The sequence below is a fragment of the Lepisosteus platostomus genome, chromosome 1, assembly GCF_059453375.1.
Source record: "Lepisosteus platostomus isolate fLepPlt1 chromosome 1, fLepPlt1.hap1, whole genome shotgun sequence".
Classification (NCBI taxonomy): domain Eukaryota; kingdom Metazoa; phylum Chordata; class Actinopteri; order Semionotiformes; family Lepisosteidae; genus Lepisosteus; species Lepisosteus platostomus.
This window is the reverse complement of record NC_142611.1, coordinates 16926266-16948032: the sequence shown is the minus strand read 5'-3', so window position 1 is coordinate 16948032 and position 21767 is coordinate 16926266. Positions and strand designations below refer to the sequence as shown.

The window sequence follows — 21767 nt, the reverse complement described above, 5'->3', positions numbered from 1 at the left end:
CAGAAAGCAATTTCATCTTTCAGAAAATAAAAACTGAGCAGAGGTATGTTGTCATTTATAAAGCTAGCTTTAGATTTTAACGCCCCTTAATAGCAGAATCGATGTCAAACAACATTCGGAGATCTACAGCCTAATTAACCTTTTGGTAACCACCAGAAATTGACTATACCTAAGAATTTTATATTAGTTAGAGTTCAAGGGAGAACACCGAGTTTGCTGAGAGTGAATAATCAATGGTCTTAAATACATGCTACACAGGTTTGAATTTACCCTATATAGCGCTAAGCCTTGCCATTTTAAAAAGAGCATCCCCAAACATAGTGAGACTTACACATTTGCCTCCAGCACTCCTTGGTCCAGCATACACCAGAACTAAGGTTATAAACACAACGCTCATAAGTCTGAATTGTTTACAGCTCCATAAAATGTTATAGCTGTTTTTCACAAGTCATTACAACTGAGATATGATACAATCCTCATTCTGGGTTGAAAGCTTTCTTATTATGCAGAAGAAAACTTCGGAGATGAATCCCTTTATGTTTTTACAGTCTGCTCACCTTGTCAAATCATTTAGCTTGTAGCGGCGAGGCTTAATAATAAGGCAGAATTAAGTGTTTCTGAGCTTCCCAAATGAGGCCTCATTTCTCTGTTCATCTCTGTGGTGCAGCCACAGAGAAACCATTCATGCAAGGTGATTTAAGGTCCAAGGACAGCTCCCAAAGGGGGATGCACTTAGCTAAGCCTGGCTATCATGATCAATGGTCATCCATTGGTGCCTATCTGTCTAGGGAGTGCGAGTTGGACATCTGGATTGCATTCCTAAGTGTCAGGACTAAGTGACTCATATCTCACCTTGATCAACCAATCAGGGACTGGTAGGGCCGAGTAACCCACGTGGGACTCTGATGCCCATGGAACTTTCAGCCAATCAATGAGCTGAAGTTCCTCCAGGTAAAAACAGGCAACACAGAGAGCCTGGGAGATTCAGACAAGATTCAGATTCAGATTCAGATTCAACAAGATTCTGTGAGAATTCCAGGGCAGGACGGCCCAGGAGCAGAAGGCTCCCAAGGGCAGGACATTCTCGCAGCGCGCCTCCTGACCATCCTGAGACTCAGCCCGGACAACCACGGAACGGCCAGTGTGTCCGAGTGCCAGAACTTTCCTTTGTTCTAAGAGTCTAGAGTGGAGGTTGCCAGAGAGTAACCAGCAGCAGGCCTCCTGAACAGGTCGGAACTGTGGACAGCTGAATCACTATTCAGAACTAGCTCTTCATTAGGAACGAACCGGTCCTCTTCCTGACTTGCTGGGACCCACAGTCATCTTTTCTCCTGTGCACAAACTTTGCTAGTTAAAGCCAACACTAACTAGCCGGTCAGTGAGCATCAGCAACGCACCGTCGCGAGCCGCACAGCACAGCCTGGCACCGAGCCAGAGAGCGCGGATTGGACAGCAACAGCCTGCAACTGTTTCTTTGTGCCCGCAGGAGATCTGAATCCCCAAAGATTGGATGAGTATTCAACTTCAATGCATTACAGCTCGAGAATTCAATTGTTATCCCAACCAGTTGATATCAATTTAATTCCTAAGAGTTATGTACTTGTTTGAGTATCTAATGTAGAAGTTGTAACCAAGTTCACTTTACGAAACGGTCTTAATGAATGATATACTGAACGTATGTCCTCTTGATATGTATAACTCTTTGTAACTGATTGAATATATATCTTTTGTATTCTGATAACCCTCTCGATAAGATCTGTTAGGTTTATATGCATATTCTATGTATTAATAAATGTATCCTCGTGTATTAGTACCTGTGGGTGTGCGTTGTTTGAGTTATATCGCATGGTTGGATTCTAAAGCCACCAAAAGAATCAACTTTGTGATTTACTGCTACAATTAATAATTGTCTCAGTAAATGCCCAAACCCTACAGAACTGGTGCCTTCAGAGAGCCACTATGATTACATATTTGGCGTCCCTGAACCGGTTTTCTCTACAAGCTTAAACACCAGCTTGAGTATAAAATGGACGTTTACACTGAACTTGCCCTTCCCAGTGTATTTCCCTTCCTCTTTCGACATAATGAAACCAGTCTACACTCCTCAGATGAGATCTTAATGTTTAATTCTCTATTAGAAAAAAAAGAGAACACCCTCGATAGTTTTAAATGTCCATCACACACAAAAAGTAAAACAAATGGATGGGACTTTGTTTAAAACTACTGTAAAGTATTTTTATAAAAATTGCACAAACCTTAGTAATCTTAATGAAGTATGCAAATGTAAGCTGTTCTAGCTTTTTTTTCATCACTGCCACATGCTTGTAACACCCAATTTAGATGAGGGTTTTCTGTTTAGTTCATGTGTTGCATCTCTAAGGCTCTACTGTAAAAGTAACTTTCAAGTGTTAGGGATTCTACAGGAGGCCAAGCAACCATCTTTTATGCTGCTCATTTTGTTTCTGTGTGCTAGGTCATATTTTCTCAGAGCCCAGACTCGTCCTTAATTTTATTACACCATAAAACTAGTGAAATTACATGACCGATTACATGATTTTGATTAAATTTGAAAACAGTTTCCACTGTAAGCAGGTCGAACAAGTCTCTAGCCACAAGCATTACAAATTCAAATAGCTGTTTTTTTTTACTTTGAAAATAACGGAGTCAAATCTATACACACCTCTCTATGTTCTCCAAGAAGCCTTAAATCCAAAGTCATGTACGCAGCTCTGATAACAGTTTCTGATATTGAATTTCTTGAAACTCCCACAATTTACTCATGCCAATTGGCTTTTGAGAAAGAAGAGCTGCACTCCCTAAATAAAGACAATTCACTGTACACATTTATTTACAGATTTTTCTTTACACTGTCTTAATATGAAAGGGGCAATGTTCTATGTGAGGCAAAAAGCAAAATATATTCTAATGAATATGTCATAAAATACAGCATAACAAAACAATTGAGGCTTTTGATATATCTTACTATTTTCTAGCAAGGAATGTAAAATTACAGGATACATACAAAAGTCCACATTTTCTTTAAGAAAAACAAAACATAAAAAACACTTTCTACTGAACTGCAAAAAACAAAAATTTTAATTATGTTAATACTTCCAAGAAATTTATAGTGAAAGCAAATGTCACAATAATATGATTCCACCAAGTTTTAAGCCCCAGCCCCCTAAAAAAAACAAAGCTTTTTTAGCTACAAATCAAATGAAGCTACAGCTCTTGGGGAAAAAAAAATAAATTAAACCTAAATGGTAACATTACTAGGGATTACAGCAACAGCACATTGCTGTACAAAAGCACAAAGCAATTAGAACTGCTTCAACAAGCAACTTCTTCTCTTCAATGGGTAGCTTAATCAACACACAAGACTTAAAAAAAGAACAATGTTCTTCTATTCAATATGGTTAACACCAAGAGTTTTTTTCCATGTGAAGTTAATGCACAATTTGACAAACTTTTTACCACGCAGCCATGGGACTTTTGAAATCCGTTATCTCGTTGCTTTTTTATTAGTGGATAAAGATGAGAGGAGAAGAAAGTGTCAATTATGGAAGAGCTTATGGAGCATCTGAATGAATGTATTTATTGAAATCATAGAATGCAGTCCATTCTGCTCAGAAGAAGCTTTGGTTTAACCTGGATCTCGATTGCTTGACGCAGTCTTCTCAGAGAAAAAAAAAAAGCAGGAAAAAATGCTTTGAAGGCTTCTTAAACGACAAACTTGTTCTTGGTGGTGGATCCGCTTTTGGTGGCAGTGTCTGCATGGGACTGGTATCCGATGATCACTTTTTGTGGGACTCCTAACCTCTCCTTGTAAACTCGCCTGTAAGAAAAAGAAAAAAAAAATCACAAAATAAAAGAACATCTGATTATTAAGTGATTAAGTGATCAGGTACATGCGTTCAATTCTGTACTTCTAACTGCTATTAACGTACAAAAGCAAAATACAAATGGTAAATGAAGAGAGATTATTTTCATAAAAGATGCACTCCATTTGACCACCTAAATTCTTTTGGGGCTAAAGCTTTTATATTGAAAACGCCTCATTATACAGTCAGGGGCTTGACAGCTCAAGAGGAGGTAACAACAAAGTCAGGCACTATGCCTTGGGAGAGATGTGATGTGCCCCATTATACACTTTTCAGCAGTGGGTAAAAATTTTTAGATGTTCCCTTCAGCATTTACAAAAAAATGGAAACAATGTCACAAGTATGACACATCAGTGTCCTATATCAATTTTTAACAAGCATTCTCAGTCAAATGTTTCAAAAAACATCGAACATTTTTACGACTTAACAGAATATAAAGGAGAGAAACAGTATTTCAAAATACTGTCAAAATGGATGACTATTTGTACTATTTTGCATTTTCAAGCTTTCTATTTCCAGAAGTACACCAGTATAAACATCTGCAATATTATTTCACACTCAGTCCTATCATGTACCATGCCTTGGACAGGCCACCAGATAAAAGTACTTTAGACGTGTGCTTGAATTGAAAGCATGAATTAATATAAAAGTTGTATTTGTATTTGGGCTAGATTTCAATTACTGTAGAGGAACACTGTCTTCTTTAGAGCACTTAGAAATCCGATGGCCTTCAGACTTAAGGATTTGTTAGACTTTCTATATATAAAGATGAAATTTACAGATAAAATGTAGCATATTTTGAAACCAAACTTTTGCTCTATGTGGATTTTGGATATTGTCATACAAGATTGTTTCTTTCTCATAGCAGTTTTGAAGCAAACAATGTTTGAAAACATTCTTCAGACAAGGATTCAGATAAATGGATTAGCGTTAGAATTAGTATATTAAAATTACACTGAGTTTATTTACAGTTACTGCTGCATTTTAATTATCTTAATTAAGATAAGAAGGTTGGACTTCAACTTCTGATTTTGCTGTGGCCTTGTGGTCTAGAAAGCAATGTTGTCTGACCCAGAAAAAGAAGGATAACTCCAAAAGAGTATTTACCTTGTCTATTAGCAGAGTTGACTTAATTCTATGTTTTAAGGGGCATCTAATCCTAATCCCAAAATCAGCCCCAGTCATACATACAGGTACAATATGTAAGGGAGAGTCAACAGAAAGGGCAGTGTAAACAGTGATAGCAGTGTATCTGTCATTTTCAGACATACTATTTTGAAGGCTAATTAATATCCCAACATTTATTGAGAAGTCTACATGCAAAAATAACTATAATCAAACTTAGCATTTTTACTCACTGTCTCGTATTTGGGAATTTTTGAAGACATCTAACAATATAACACCTGCAAATCTGAGATTTAGCAGATCTGAAAAGTGCAAAATGTGCAAAATTTAACCAGTTTAATCTTAAAACTCAGTAAAATATTTCAGAATCTTGCTATATTAGGTAGGATTATTTTACAAACTTTAATTCAGAAACGTTTTTCAATACCTAATTTGGTTAGCCGCAGATACAAGTGTGAAGTTTCCTAGACTTACCCTATATGTGTAACAGCATCCTTGTTTTCGTAGTCAGTTGTCCATATCGCTATTTTATCGCCTTTTGTTCTGATATTAACTACTGCACCACAAACATCATCACTGTAGTCATCAAAAGCTTCACCTATGAGGCAGAGGAGCTGAAATGTAACAACAAAGATCTAAATTAAAAGTCTTTCCCTGCAAAACAAATACAAAATGAAAAGGTCTGGATATGAGAATATTTGTATGCTGGTAAGAAAATTACTGAGCCCAAATATTTACTAAAGTTCTATACAGAATGTAAGTAAAAATGCATTGCAGCAATGGGTATTTTATTTGTCAGTAATAGAATGTGAAACATTAGTTTTTAATCAACTCGGCTGAATTAAATATTTTTTTAACATTGTGGTTACAGGTAATGCGGCAAATGTGCCGAAATAAAATGATTTCATATTGCCAGAGTAAATGGTAAATTATTATTTATGAGTTAAGATGGATACCGCAGTTCACAACCCTTACTGGGTGCCTGCACATATGCTTTGACACAGAAACTGGCTTATTCTCATGAAGGGCACAGTGAAGCTTGTCGAGTGTCAAAAGACAGATGATTCTGACACAGACATTTCAGGGGATCATCTCCACAGGTCCTCATTTTCCCTGTGCAGCACAGGACTCTCAAACCACTTGCGATAGGTAATTGAGTAGACACTTACTAAAATATCAAATGACATTACAAATGTATTAGAATTACTTTAATGATCTAAAGCCAACAAAAGAGAAAAACCCTCCATGTCAGCTTGACTTAAATTTTTGAAAAGTGAAAAGGAAAAAGCAGCAGCACCAATGACAAGTTTAAAAAAAGCCAACCTAGTATTATCCATCCTATCCATTTTTTTTTACTTTGATTCAACAGAGGGTTGTGGAGGAGCCGGAGCCTACACAGGAAAGCAACAGGTGCAAGGCGAGATACACCCAGGACAAGACGCCAATCCATCGCAGGGCACACAAAGACACAAACACACACACTCTCACACCAAGGCCAATGTTCCCAGAAGCCAATAAACCTACCAATATCTCTTTGGACTGTGGCAGGATATACCCTGGACAGGACGACATCCATCACAGGGTACACAGTGTTGTATCAGTCAAAATCAGGTTTGATACTCACGGTTTCTAACCAAAACCGATCCAAGTCAGATCTCCGCTGCTGTTTAGACAGAGTAATCAACCATCGTCCTCCTCGCTTGTTCCTTTCATCTTCCCACATGGGTTCAATGCCATCCTACACAACCACCAGATTAAGTCAAAACCATTACTGAAGGCTTAGTGACAGATATACTGCAGCAAACTGTTACAATAATACATTTATAAACCCAATGTACTAATAATTATACTACTTTCATTTCAGCAAAGAAACTTAATAAGGAAAATATATTTGTAGAAACAATTATACAGATATCTATAACTAACCAAAATGCAATTTAAATGTCTACATTAAATGTCAAGGCTTCGTGGAAAAAAACATCTCTGATGTGTTTTATACTGCAACAAACAAAATGCATTCCAAAACCTAAATACATGGACAAAAGTACACTCAAAAATGAGTACATTCCATGTACTGTATCAGAATATTTTAGTAAAGAAAATGCAGATGTAAATCGATATTTTTCAACATTAATTAAAAGACTAGAATGAAAGATTACTGAAACCAACAATAGCATATATGCGAGACAACAAATTTGTAAATACTTTAATGCTCAAATTTATTAATACACTGTAAAGACATTGAAAATAAATAGTTAATTCTTCAATATTTTTCATTCATCTGGTTGCATCACAAAGCCTGAAAGTTAAAAAAAATAGAGGTTTTGGTATGTCAATTTTATTGCCACTGGCCATTAGAGAAGGCTGAACAAAGAACACTCTGTACATTGTTATCATTAGAGAAATCAGTGTAATCATAAGATTATCCACGATCCACTCTAGTGAAAGCTGGAAAAAATCCTATTAGTTATTACAGTAAAATGTCCACAGTCAAGAGGTTAAAGTCTGTGATGGCTGCTACCCCACCAAAGAGAGGACATAAACTTGTTTTACCCAAATTAGCAGACAAGAGTGGTTTGGGAATCTAACTCACACCCAAGGGAAATAATCGGTAATCTTTAAAAAACTCTGGCATCATCGGGATATAACTTTTCCAAGTTTACCTCTATAGATTTCTATATGAAAAGAAAAGTGCATTTGCAAACAGCGACAATTGATTTCCAAGTCAAATTGGGATCACACAATGTGGTTGGATGAAGCTGAGTTTTAGGGCATCAAAATGATATACAAACCATTATAACACCCCACCAAAACTAAATAAGTAATTGTCAGTCACATACTTGACATCGGAGGCAAATAAATTACTTTCAAAATGTGACATGAACTTTAAAAATTGACAAATTATGATACAAAGCCAAAAGATAAAAAAAGAAAGTAAATAAAAAAAGGCCCATTACATACAATGATGGCAGAAACCTTTATCTGCTGGAAGAACAAACTAAAAATATCTGTAATGAACAGATGTACAAGACACCTGTTAAAACCCTAAAATAACAACCACAACAGATATTTCAGCATAATGTGGAAGATCAGTGCGATGATGTTTGAACAAGCAGGGCATCAAAGGACAAGGGCCAAAATCCAGTTTATGCTTATGAATATAACATTGAAACTGTGTGGGAAGACCCTTCAAAGCAGGGGTTGTAATTCATATTTAGAGAAAGGTAAGCCCTATATTGTACCCAGTGGGAAGTATGGCAATTCTGTGAGTAGGCTGTCATTATAATCTGCATGTAAAATGGAAACCTCTGCAACTGTGCGCTGAAATGACTGGTGATAGTAGGCTCTCACTGTTTTACACTTCAATAAAACCACTGTACCACAGTTTCAGGGAATGACAGCATATGGAAAGTTTTTCTATACGTAATATTTGTTAATGTAGTGTAGTACAACTTTTGTCTTGATTTATTGCATTAAATATGTTTATTTATATTAAATATAAGAATGCAGGTTTAACTATATCTTTTGAACCCCTTCTAAAAAAATACTTGTGCAAAAGTGTGAATGTATATACAGTGCTGTGAAAAAGTAAGTACATCCCATGAAAAGGTGTGTGTTTTTCAACATATTTGCATGTATGGATATTTGATCTTCATTTCAACGATATTGATAGATAAAGGTGATCTAATCTAACAATAATGAAAATTATTCTTTGTACACCCCCTAGCTTCAATAGCTGGTGTTGCCCCCTTTGACAGAAATCACTTCTTGTAATCGTCTAACAGTCTCCTACATCGACTCTGAGAAATCTTTGTCCACTCCTCCTTACAGAACTCCTTTAACTGCGTGATGTTTGAGGGCTTTCTTGCAAGTACTGCCCGCTTATGTGGGGTTAAGATCTGGGTTTTGACTTGGCCATTCCATAACCCTCCATTTCTCCTTTTTGAGCCATTCTTTTGCGGATTTGCTTGAGTGTTTTGGGTCATTGTTTTGTTGCAAGGTCCACTTATGGTTCAGCTTCAGCTTTTTTACAGATGGCCTCATTCTCTTCAAGTACTCTCTGGTACAATGTGGAATTCATGGTTGACTCTATGGTGGCAAGCTGGCCAGGCCCTGAGGCAGAAAAGCAGCCCCAAACCATAATGTTTCTTCCACCATGCTTTACAGCTGGTATGGGGTTCTTTTGGTCAAAGGCAGTTTTGGGTTTTTGGTCTGGCTTTGTAAAAAAACAACTCTACTTTTGTCTCATCCGTCCAGAGCACATTGTTCAAAAGTCCTGATCTTCACTTAGGTGTTTTCTGGCAAACTTCAGTCGTGCGTCTATATTATTTTCTGAGAGCAAAGGCTTCTTCCTTCCTGACCTCGTATGTAGGGCAAGGTTGTGCAGTCTCTTTCAGATGGTTGACTCATGCACTTTGACATTGACTGAGGCAAGACTTGCCTGTAAATCCCTTGTTGTTGTCCTGGGGTTCTTGGAGACTTCCTGTAGCATCTTTCAGTCAGCTCTTGGGCTGCATTTGGTGGGATGACCTGGCCCGGATAGATTGCCAGTGGTTTGAAATTTTCTCCATTTGTAGATGATCTTTCGGACAGTGGAGTGATTGACTACTAACTTCTTGGAAATAGCTTTAAAACCCCAGACTCATAATCATCAACAATCTTTCTTTTGATCTTGGCATGATATAGCCACACACCTCAATTGCTAAGACCAAACCAGACAACAGGTTTCTGATGTTTACATAAGGCAGTAACCTCCAAGTTACTCTCTAATGATGTTCTAATCATTTGCACCTGTTTTGGTGCACCCAATTCTAATTTTAGGCATTTGATGCAATGATAAAGATAGGGTTGTACAAATTTTTTCCGCACAAGGAAATTGCATTTCTGTTTATTTAAATAGCACAAATGAGTACAAAATGTGATTTTTCAAAGTTTTAAAAATTAGATCACATTTATCTATCAGTATTGTTGAAATGACGACAAAATATCCTTTTGTCCTAAAATGTAAAAAAAGTACACCTTTTGAAGTACACTTACTTTTTCACACCACTGTATATAAATGTGAATATTATATATGTGCATACACGTGTTGCAATATAAACATACAAGCATAAGCAGAGAGGCACACAAAGAAATTAAACCAAAATCCAATCCAATGAACCACCAGTTCATTGAAAGCATCTCAAAGTTCCTACCTTGAAAAGTGAATAGTCACAGCCAGACATCAAATTGCTTGACAGTTGAATGTGATTATAAAGGCTATAAAGATACAGAAAGATGACTGCATTATTATACAAGTTCCAACCTTTTTAAAAATATTATTCAAGGCCACATCCACGAGGACCACTTGGAAGAATTAAAGCAATTTGGCCTTGTGTAACTAATTCAAGTTACTGTGTATTTTTAAGACATGCAAAATAACTTCTTCACTGTTCATCAGTCTGCATAGTGTTATTCTCCCAATATAATGTAAAACAGTGCAGTATGGTAAAGTCAGCAGCGTGCCTAGGAAAAGCTACTTTATTAATGATAAGTTTGATTAATGATAAGGTAGAACTAACTGACAATGAAGGCCATAAAGACAAAATGAAAGGCTTATTCTGCAAGTGGAATGGGATAACCTACTAAAAAATCTTTTTCAAAATTAAAATATTATAAGAGCATGTGGTTAACTGTGGACAGTGTGTCAGAACTCCTTAAATACCAAAAATTCCAAAGATTAAAAAAAACATGCAGTTTAGAAATGGTTTTAGTTTATACATCTATTTTATCTTTTCCTGAATAAAACAGGAAAACACAGCACCTAAAACAAAAAAAATAAACTACACCTATGGCGTCTCTACTTACGCAGCTGTAGATGGCTGCATTAACTTGACAGATATAGCAAGCACATTATGAAAAAAGTTGTTGTGAAGACTTATAGGTCAATGCATGGCATATGTCCTAAAATCTTTACAAAATCCTCAAATTAATTTGAACTACTCCGAAAATGCAGCACACAGCAAATTTCTTAAAGCAAGCTCAGCACTGTGAAAAGTCTAAATCTGGCTGAGCTTAGATTTAATACTGGTATCGTCACTGGATTCATGCCTGACGACCTGAAATGTATGAACAGGGCTTAAAAAGCCATTTTTCAAAATATCCAAAAAAATATAATGTAGACCATTATAATTTCCCACTCATTCATTTTTTTGCCCACAGCAAGGCAGGACTGAGGACACATGACTACTCTCCCTCTGGACAGGATGTCAGTCCATCACAAATTTAAAGAGAAAGGGAATTTAAAATAGCCAATCAAACCTAGCAGGCAAGGCTTTGAGAGATGGTAAGAAAGTGGAGTGCCATGCAAATACCTACAAGAACATGGAGACGAAACCCACACAGCCAAGGCAGAAGCTGATTTACCATGTTCACCATGCTGCCTGTATTATAACGGTTACCTATTACTTTTCCCCAGACTAAACTAAGCTGAAAGCTTTAGTTATATTGCAACATGAGAGATCAAAATAATCGGAACCCAATACAGAAGCAATTCTATTTTTTGAAGTCTATCCAAATATTTTTTACTTAAGGCATTTTTTTAACATGTACTATTAAGTAAGGAGTGCCATACTCCAGTCTTGGTCTTTAATTTCTTATTTAATGAAAACTTAACTGGGAAGGCTGACAAAAATCTGTCAATAATTCACTGAACAGCTTGCATGAAACAACAATTTGAAGATCCTGTAGCTCTACAGGAGCAGGGATTTTTTTTTCTTTTCTTAAGCCTTCACAGCTTTATCTTCAAATGAAAAGGGAATTATAAAAAACATGATTGCAAGGTGTGATTTCCTGCCTCTTAAAAACTGTGTTGCGATCTCGTAACACTTTTAAAACTAATGTTAGAGTTTGTGAAAATTGAAAAAGCAGACAGATAACATAAGTCCACTAGACATCTGTGATGTCATATCTTCATGAAGATTAGATAAATAAATGCACTAAATATTAAAAAGGGGTTTTGGATATTTTTACAAAGCTCTTGAAGAGTCATCAATAGAAATGAATGTTAAACAGCTTGAAAAATTCTTAAGGCAGTACAGATTTTTCATCAAAAACAACCTTGCAGTCTAGATGAAGCTAAAGCGGTAGGCTAATCAACACCAGTATTATAAAGCACACTACACATCAGAAAGTAACAGCTATTCACTTTATGCTAAATAAAAACAAACATTTAGTTTTTTATATTATTCCAAATATCGAATCAAGAATGTTTAACAGTTTATATCATAAAAATATATTCCACAGACCTGAATTTCCTGTAGGAATAAAATTTAAGAACATGGACGTGTTAAATAATTGCTCATATCCATCTATAGTTATTAATTTGTGCTCTGCGATATTCAGAAACTGAAATAAGGAAACGCGTCTACTGTTTAGCAATTACTAATTACAATGTTGACGTTGAAGATCAAACTGACACCTTGTTAATGTAGGGTTTAACTACAGACAATTTTTAAAAATCCTGTGAAACCATTCCATGCCCTCTGTGAATGTACACAAACAGCTTTGTGTACTAATTACCCAACTGGAAACATAATGGGAAAAATAGCCAAGAGGTGGACCTGCTTTTTCTTTATACAAGGTAGACCGCGAGTTTATGTTTAACTTGAACTAGGTCTAATTAAAATGAAATGGGAGAGAGCAATTCAGAGGAGGCTCTGTCACAACAATGAGCTAGCAAAGATAATACACTGTTTGACAGCTTTGATCAAAACACTGTTCTCAGTTAAGTCTCTTGTGGAAAACAGTTGCCTAGAAAAAATGATCATATAAAAAACAGAGCCTTTAGTGTAGCATTTCTTTTTGAATATGAGGGTTTAAGTCAACCTATAAAGCAAAAAATCTCTTTCACATTGTCAGCTGTGACTCAGAGACCCTTCCCACAAAACCAACCAAGACTGAATGCATCAGGAATACTGTTACATCCTTTAGTTTTGCTTAGAAGTTTATCATTCTAGGAGTTACAAATACTAAAACTATAAACAAAACTGTTTCAACACTAAACATCCTTGAGCCCTGGTACATACACTCTGAACACTTTAACACTCCCTCCAATTGTCAAGTTTGCAAGTCAAGCGGTGCTTGAAGTATACCTTCAGTCAGAACTAGAACACTAATTCTTCCACAGATCTAAACAAATGCTTCTTGGAACTCAGATTTTTCCATTTATCTATACTTTTAATCTTCCTGTTGACTTTCACTTTCAAATGATACTTCACACGTTTCAGAGAGCGGAGTGATGTAAGATAATTGATTAGTGAGAGGACAGTTTTGTAATAGCAGTAGTGCAGAATAGTACCAAGCTTTTAGTTTTAGTAAGACGTATTGTAAAAGTGTGTCAAAGAGGATGAACTTGCCACCCATCTGTGTTTGTTTACTCAAACATAGTATTTTTTGGGAAAAAAAAATATTTAAAGAAGCCTCCTGGCTAAACATACAGAGAATGCAGGAAGAGAAAACCAAAAACAGACAACTATACTGATGAAGAACTAAAATAAAAACACTGGATAAGTTCACTCTAATTTACATGAAGATTTTTTCCACCATTACAAATATACCATTTTGGGCGAGCTAATTTAGATAATTATAAGAGGGTAAAAAAACCTCAGTCAGTCTTAGCACCGCACAGATCCACTTTCAGAAATAGGAGATTTCAGGACTCCCTAATAGTTTTTAAGTTGTAAAAGGACTGTTAAAGGAAAGTATATGAAATAATACAATATAAAATAATGAGAATCCAAATATAATCCACATGCAGTTACCACACTGTACTGTCAATGCAGCTAAGATGATTAAGAATGGATGAAAAATGTTTATATCCACAGACGGCTGGTTGTGTTGTCATCACTACTTTAACAGCACATATGTGGGAAAACTGCATGCTTGTGGCAAAATGAAACACTAACTTGCATAGTTTGACAAAACCTATTCTTTTACATTGCTTTATAAACCACAAGACTCTGTAATGCCTCTGATTTTTACTTGAAGATATGACATCACAGATATCTAAACCACAGAACTTTTATACTCGATTCTCCAAATTAAGATACAGGACTGTATAAGTAACTGTGGCAATGCCTACAAGACAATATGATGAAAGACGTTATTAATGAGACACCATAACAATTGTACTATAAAGAACTTACGCCCAGAAATCTTCAACTGTATCAAATTTGGAAATAAGTCGAAGATTTGCCTGCCAAGTTTTGCTTTTGTCATTTTTAAAGAACCAAAGGGCCCATCTGCAAACAAAAAAAGAAACTATAAGTAGAGCATAGACATACCTCATTAAAGGTATTTAGAGGAGGTAATTGTACATCTAACACATACATATATATAAACATTGTTAATAGTTGATCAAGACCTTTATAACGAATACCAAATTAAAAGAAAAGTTGGAAAGGAAACCAAGGGAGCCATTCATCCCTTCTAATGTGTTAAGCTTTGATACTGCTTTGACATTCAGTGTTTTTGGCAGTGTATGTTTTCAGTAAACTTACATCTCATGGTAAGGATAACAAGAGACAACTACAGTGCTCTGTGATTCAGCATAAGACAGATCCCAATTAATGGACATGGGGTTGATCACAATTCATCCCATGGGGGTCAGCACTGTACTTCTGAGCTCACCCCAGGCTATAGGGAACAATTTTCCTAGAGTGGTGTAATGTATTCTTAGGTCAATTAATATGACAGAAACCAGATTAGCTCTGGGATAATGTGTCACTAAACTCTAGTACTGACTTCAAAACATCTCATAAAAAGGTGTCAATTTCTGTTGTGGTTATGTTATTCAGATTACGTCACCAGCTCAATTAGACAAGACAGGTAGGCAGCCCCCATTGATTTCTTTTAATGTATGCTAGAAATGTTTTTGCTCAGACATTATACCTACCCTAGCTCTGTTGGTAGAGCATGAGACTCATAATCTCAGGGTAGTGGGTTCGTGTCCCACGTCGGGTGCCAGGTCCTCCATGGTGGAGGTTGGGCACAAGGCTAACAACCCTGTCCCGTAAAAACCAAATGTTACGGTAACAGCAACAGGATGTTGCTGCCCCTAAGTGCCTGAAGGGATAATGGGCAAACATCCATCCATTATACCTACTCCTCAGAGATATTTCCTGAGAGCATGTTTCTAAATGAATGGCGAGACAAAAGTTATATTTGGATTTTTTTAATCAACAAAATGGCCCTTCCAGTAAATAACCTTGTAACTTTGTAACTGCTGGCATCTTCTTCAGCAGTTATGACATCCCATAACTCTCGTTTTTATGAATTTTGGTCCATCCGTCCTAATAGAACTTTACTTGAACTTCAAGTTCAAGTCAGTAACATTTGGCATGAACAGCTTAACTTGAACCACGAACCAGAAAACTTAAATGGGAGTTAAGACCCAACTTTGATGTGGATAGTCCAAAATGTGAAATTCCCTATTCTTCAGTCCTTCTGGTGTAGATCTATTTGCACATTTAGGATCACTGCCTTGCGGCATGACCCACTTTTGGCTCAGCTCTAGTTGATGATTGGATGACCCCCACATTCTCCTCCCAAATTTGCAGATACAACACCGAATACATGGTTTCTTCAAAGACAACAAGCTGTCCAGGTGTTCTGGAAGTAAAGGAACCCCAAACTATGACACTCCCACTATCATGCCTGGCGGCTGGAATCAGGTTCTTCAATTGAAAGGCAGCTCTTATTTTTCATCAAGTGTGTAGATATTATAAAGTGCCAAAATAAAGTTCACCAAACAGTACACAAAGGGTCCGCATGACTACTAGAAGAATGTTCTCTGCACGTTTTGGCCACAATGAGAAATTGTCATGAGAGTATCATGGCTTGGGCCTGGATTGGATCAATTCCCATGGACATTTGCCATGGGAATATTTTGGGAATATTTTAATGAAATACTTCAATGTCTTATGTATTAGTTTTATATCCATAATACAAAAAACATTTTACTAAAGCATTCATGAATATCTAATTCCATTTTAGTTCTACAAATGATGAGAATACAGAACTGACTAGTTAAGGAACCTTCCTTTTCTCCACACTATATATCTGCGCTTTTTATTAATATGATTCCAAGTAATTTAAAAGGATAAGAGATTTAACATGTCTATAAGACAGAAGTAATGTTTTCTCTTAATGAATGAATTCTCTGTAATGAATTCTCTTCTTGTTAATCTTTAAAACATTTTTTGCTCAATTATATATATATAATAATAATAACATTACTTTATTAACCCTTTACAATTTCTTGCATTAGGAATTATCTTTTCGCATACCCCAGCTTGCTCTCCATGAGACACACAGACAGGGAGAGAGCCTGGGGTCAGAGCGCAGGGTCAGCCATTGTACAGCGCCCCTGGAGCAGTTGGGGTTAAGGGCCTTGCTCAGGAGCCCAACGGAGTAGGATTCATCTGCCGGCTGCGGGATTTGAACCGGCAACCTTCCAGCCACAGGCGCAGATCCTTAGCCACAGAGCCACCGCTCCGCCCCATCTGTACAAACTATTTTGTAGTCAAATATATGAAAGACAGATCATCAGTGCTCTGGCTGTGATCCCTGTGAGGTACTAAAAGATGAATGAGCTTGGATAAAGGGAGGAGGAGCCAGTCTACACTTCCTCATTCTCCCCTGTATGTGTGGCTGCAGGGTTTGTAGCTGTGATCTGAGATTTGAAAATATTCCACTGGCAATCCCAAACTGGGTGTGTAAATAACGGAATAAGTGCATAGTAATTGTTACAAAAAAAAGTGACCTAACAATAGAGATTTATCCATTGCCTGAATCTTAATAGCACGTATAAAGGGGAAAAAATAGGCTTTGCTAAAGCTGCATCAGGTTTAACCAGTTGCTGATAACCTTGTTCCTAAAAAACTGTAATGATGATACCAGTGGTTTTCATTTTACCTGAGCTCTTGGTTACCAAACTGAATTGAATTTACAACAAATGGAACAATGCAAACATTGTTGTTATTGAGCTGATGGTGATTTAAAGGTACAAAACCTGCGTGATTGTGGCTCTCCAGGACCAACAGTGCCCAATACCAGGTTAAAGGTTTTTGAAAAATCAGCAGAAGGAGGGACATTTCACCTGTTCTGTAGTGGATGCTTAATGTAGTGTTCGGGACTCACAACCTCCTGGCCAGTGGCTTCAGTTTTTTCTTCTTCAGAATTTGGGGGATTTGAAGTGGATTCCTAGAAAAAAGAGTTTTACCATCACAATTATTTTGAAGAAAAATACACTTTTTATTAAATCCAAAAAAAGGTCACAGGAAAATGCAGCGGCAAAAAGAGATTCACTCCAAACATAAGATGATCACAAAATTCTGTTTTTCTAAATTTAGATAAAGGCGCTGAAAACCAGTAATCGGACTTGCTTAATATTGCTTTTTTTTTAAGCGCTGACAGTAGTGTAAGACAAATATATTCAATTGCTGAAATAAAAACTCATCAAGATATCTGGAGTAAATCCTGGTAATCACCTGGTAATGACATGGTAATGGAAAAGAGCAACATTTCTCATAGGAAAAAAAAATGAATCCCAACCAAAACATCTTAGAAGGTAAAATAAAAAAACAAACATATCACATTTCTTTGATTCATACAATATAACTGCATAGTAGCATCAACATTAACTCTATAGGCCTAGTTAATCTATAACAAGATTGTGAAAAAATTGATAAGAGCACTATAGCAACTGGGAGGTCCTGAACAACACTTTTTTTCCTCACCAAAGAATGTTATGTGTCATACTTAAAATAGAGTCTTGATTGAGCTTTAGCTAATATGATAACACTATGTGCAACAAGCTTACTAGGCCTAACTGGGGACGAAGCTTCAAACTTTCCCAAAGACATGAAAAAACACAATTGCAGCCAATATAACTCTGAAACTGTAATGTCAATGATTGGGGAAAAAAATGATTTTCCTTCTATCCAAAAAGGGTTTAAATACTAAATAAACACCATATACTAATATTTGACACTTAATAATAAAATAAAACATGTAAAAAAACTGTACACTAATTATATATAAACTGTACACAACATTATATTTCATTGTAGTTCCGGTTGGTAGCTGCGTCAGCATGCGTAGGCTCCACGGCCGAAACGTTGTGTTCTCTTTCTTCTTTTTTCAGCATGGAATAAACCTATTACTTATTATATTACATTTACAGTCTTCTAACAAGGGCAATTTCTAATATTATTTGCGAAAGGTGGCACATTATTGCCCATGCCTATCTATAAAAACACTAGGACCATGAAACAGAATATACAGAAGCATGACTACAATTTCTGCTATCATATCACAAGAACATAGTGGAACTCACACAAACTAGCAGGAATAAGCTGACAATGGAGAGCTTTGGCCAGCTACACTGCATACTTATAAGAGTACTTACATTGTCTTATGTATTTTATTTGTGCTTGCTTAATAATGCTTTTTTTATGTTGTTGGCTTTTACAAATTGTTCCTGACTGAAAATAATTGCTCAATAGTGTGTGGGAGTATTTTCTTTTTCCATTCCAGCTTCACGACTGTAGAAGCCAAGAAAAAAAAAGTCCCATGTTACTGTTCCATTTTCATATGGTAGCAAGAAGTTACAAGTCAAAGTAAGAGAATCTACCTAACCTAGCGCCTAGACAATGACACAGTGCACTTCCTTATTATTTTCAGTGCCAAGCTAATTAATCCAAGTCTAAACATATAAAAAAGGTGAAGTCATAAGCTACCCCTTTGCACTGGGAACCTATACGATCCGTCATTGACTTCACATGCAGGAGGTGCTCATACCAAAAACAGCTGCTGAATACCTTAAACGTGTGGCTTAAATCTATACAAAGTAAAAAAAAAAGGGGAAAAAAGTGAATGGTTCAAACCAATAAGAAACGGGAGTTAAATCCTTATTCAATTCCAAAGGTTACAAAATTCCTTTGGCACCCAAAACGTCACTGCTCAAGGAACGCCTGGGTTTTGTTTTTTGGACAAAACACGACAGGAGCATTCTCCGTAATGTACAGTTGGAGGAAAACACATGGAAAATGTATCATCCATTCACATTCCAGCTACAGGAGCCCGGGGCTGAGGGATTTCTTCGCATCTGAACGCAAAACAATAACAGGCTGGCGAGTTGCAGCATCTGCAGTTTCAAGAGCAGCAGAAGGGATCAAACAAGCCAGGCGAACCTGTTTGCTTTGGCTGGAAAACTGGTGAATTACAACGGACCCAACAGTCACTCTTTAAATCAAAACATCTGTTATGCACTCTTTCGGGCAAAACAAATGAGCTACAGGTCTTATGATCAGTTAACTGCTTTACTAGTAACGGTGGGGGGGAACCTTACCGCATACAACTAACCACCTTAATCCCTCGAGGGTTCAATACCCAATTTGCCCGCAATTACCTCGACACGAAGGTATCTAAATCAGACAAGTTAAAGAGCGCACAACGAGATGAATGGAAAGGCGTTTGACACCCAACAGTAATGTTACGGTAACGGTAATGAGGCACATAAAACTGTCAACGTCAAACGTCAACATCGGGCGGTTCAGCAAACACGGGGAGTTAGTCTCCAAGCCAAAAGCATCTCTCAAGTACCGTCAGAGCCGAGTGAAAGTTCAAGATGCCCTGCACTAGTCATCGGAGGGAATCGGAGCCCAAGAGTATGCTGTGCGTGTGTGTGTAGGGTTATTTCCAGTTTCAAACTGTCAGCTGTACAGCGCCACGGACATATTACATGTCCCGTGTTTTCTTTTTTCCCCGTGTTTTGAGGAAATGCGATGCACTTGACAGGCGACGTGCGATGCCTGTGGACGAGCAGGCCCCGACTACACTCCACGGGTGATCCCTGATCTGCTGTGACTCACACGCATCTCATGTTGCTGCCGCTGTCTCCTCCTACAACCGCTGAGTGCTCATGGCTCAAGCTCACCCTACATGCACGTAAATACATACACACATTGCCCGCAAATACTCGCGGCATTATCTCATCGAAAACCGACCCACAGGCTCGCCAACGACCCCGCTACTAAACCTGTGCGAAACCCTCTCACCGAACCAGTACAAAAATGTGAACTAACGCCCTGAGAACTCGGTCAACTAAAACAAATGTTTCAGAGCAATACACTCACTCACCGGTTCCGCGGTCGCCATCTTATATCAATCTGATTCACAGGCTTCTGGTGGGAACATAAAAGCCGATTGGCTTCAGCCGTCCAACGTGACGCAACCGAGTTGCCAATCGCTGTTGCGCATGCTCCTCTGTCAACGGGACGAGGGGGGTTGTGGGGTCTGTAGTTTCGCTGGAACGTGGGCGATACGGATAAAGTTTTTTCTAGTTCACTGTCCTCTGCTTGACGTTTTAAAAAATAGTTAAAAAAAATAAAACAAACACGCAGGGTTTAAACATATACATGTGATTCTTGGGACATTTATAATTTACCACAATGCACATACCATTGATGCACTATTGTTAGCTAGAATTGCTTCTTTTTCAGAGACCAAACCTGACATACTTATCAGTCAGCTAATGTGATAGTACCACCAGATCTTTGCCATGTGATATTTCTAGCAAATAATGAACACCAGGGCTTGTTAATTGCTACTATCCAAACATAACAACCCACTGGCCAGGTATGAATTCCAGTGACAGTTGCTATTGATTCTGTATAAACTTTGGGGAGCACAGTGGCTCAGTGGTTAGCATTTCTGCCTTGTATCACTGGGACCCTGATTTCAATTCCTTGCCTGGGTTGTTATACAATATGTTAATAGTAATGAAGATTCCTTACACTTATATAGCGCTTTTCTGGACATCCTACTCAAAGCACTTTACAGATAATGGGGCCTCCCCTCCACCACCACCAATGTGCAGCACCCACTGAGATGTTCTCCCCGTGTTCATGTGGGTTTCCTCTGGGTGCTCTGGTTTCCTCCAACAGTACAAAAAACATACTGGTAAGCTAATTGGCTTCCGTAAAAAAACTGGCCCTGGTACATGTGCTTGTGTCTGTGTGTCCTGTGATGGACTGGTGTCCATCTGGCTCCAGCTTCCCTGTGACCCTGAATTGGAAGAAGAGATAAAAAAATGGATGAAAGACATTTTTTTTAAATATATAAAACAAATTTTAGTAAAACAAGTCAATTGCCAAATGAAACATAACTCCACCAAGCACAAGAACAGTTTGTGTTGGCAACTTAAATTTAACATGAACCTTCTTTAAAAAAAAGAAAGAATGTTGTCATACCCAGATATAGTCCTATAAAAGAATATATGAACATAACAGATAGCTAAGTGAATTTTCCTAACATTCAACTTGTCATTGACAAAGACACTACAAAGGACCAATATTGCATATAAAGTTAAGGAGATGACATTTAGAACTAGATTTGAGAATCATGGTACAGTATCACAGTGTACGGAGATAGGATTCTACAGGACAGCCAATAGCTTTGAAGGTTAAGTTCTACGGTTAAGGACAGAGTAGTGGCACTGTGGCTAAGGATCTGCACCTGTGGCTGACAGGTTACTGGTTCAAATCCTGTGGCTGGCAGTGGGAATCCTCCCCCATTTGGCCCCTGAGCAAGGCCCTTAACCCCAACTGCTCCAGGGGTGCTGTATAAATGGCTGACCCTGTACTCTGACCCCAAACTTCTCTCTCCCCACCTGTGTGTCTCATGGAGAGCAAGTTATCTCATCTTATGAGCCACCTG

At 37.5% G+C, this 21767-nt stretch overlaps 1 protein-coding gene across 2 annotated transcripts; it reads right to left on the bottom strand.

Moving 5' to 3' along the window:
- Positions 1–2821: 2821 nt before the first annotated feature.
- LOC148677791 (eukaryotic translation initiation factor 4E-1A) lies at positions 2822–20334 on the bottom strand. Of its 2 annotated transcripts, XM_088625941.1 has the most exons (7): positions 20190–20333; positions 17146–17249; positions 14192–14287; positions 10202–10265; positions 6631–6744; positions 5481–5620; positions 2822–3835 (listed from the first exon to the last, which is right to left on the bottom strand). In XM_088625941.1, the coding sequence occupies exons 1-7, from the start codon at positions 20205–20207 to the stop codon at positions 3721–3723; spliced, it is 651 nt and encodes a 216-aa protein (XP_088482067.1). In that variant the 5' UTR covers positions 20208–20333; the 3' UTR covers positions 2822–3720. The 2 variants fall into 2 exon arrangements, with proteins under 2 accessions (XP_088482067.1, XP_088482075.1); XM_088625949.1 differs by lacking the exon at positions 14192–14287 and having other exon boundaries at positions 20190–20334.
- Between the last annotated feature and the right edge of the window lie 1433 nt (positions 20335–21767).

Bases quoted from the DNA above. Each gene is read 5' to 3' on its own strand.
- LOC148677791 (XM_088625941.1), bottom strand. The intron at 6,745-10,201 runs GTAGGAACTTTG...GTGGTTGTGTAG, and splicing joins GTGACTATTCACTTTTCAAG to GATGGCATTGAACCCATGTG. The intron at 3,836-5,480 runs GTAAGTCTAGGA...TTTTTCTTACAG, and splicing joins GATGCTGTTACACATATAGG to GCGAGTTTACAAGGAGAGGT.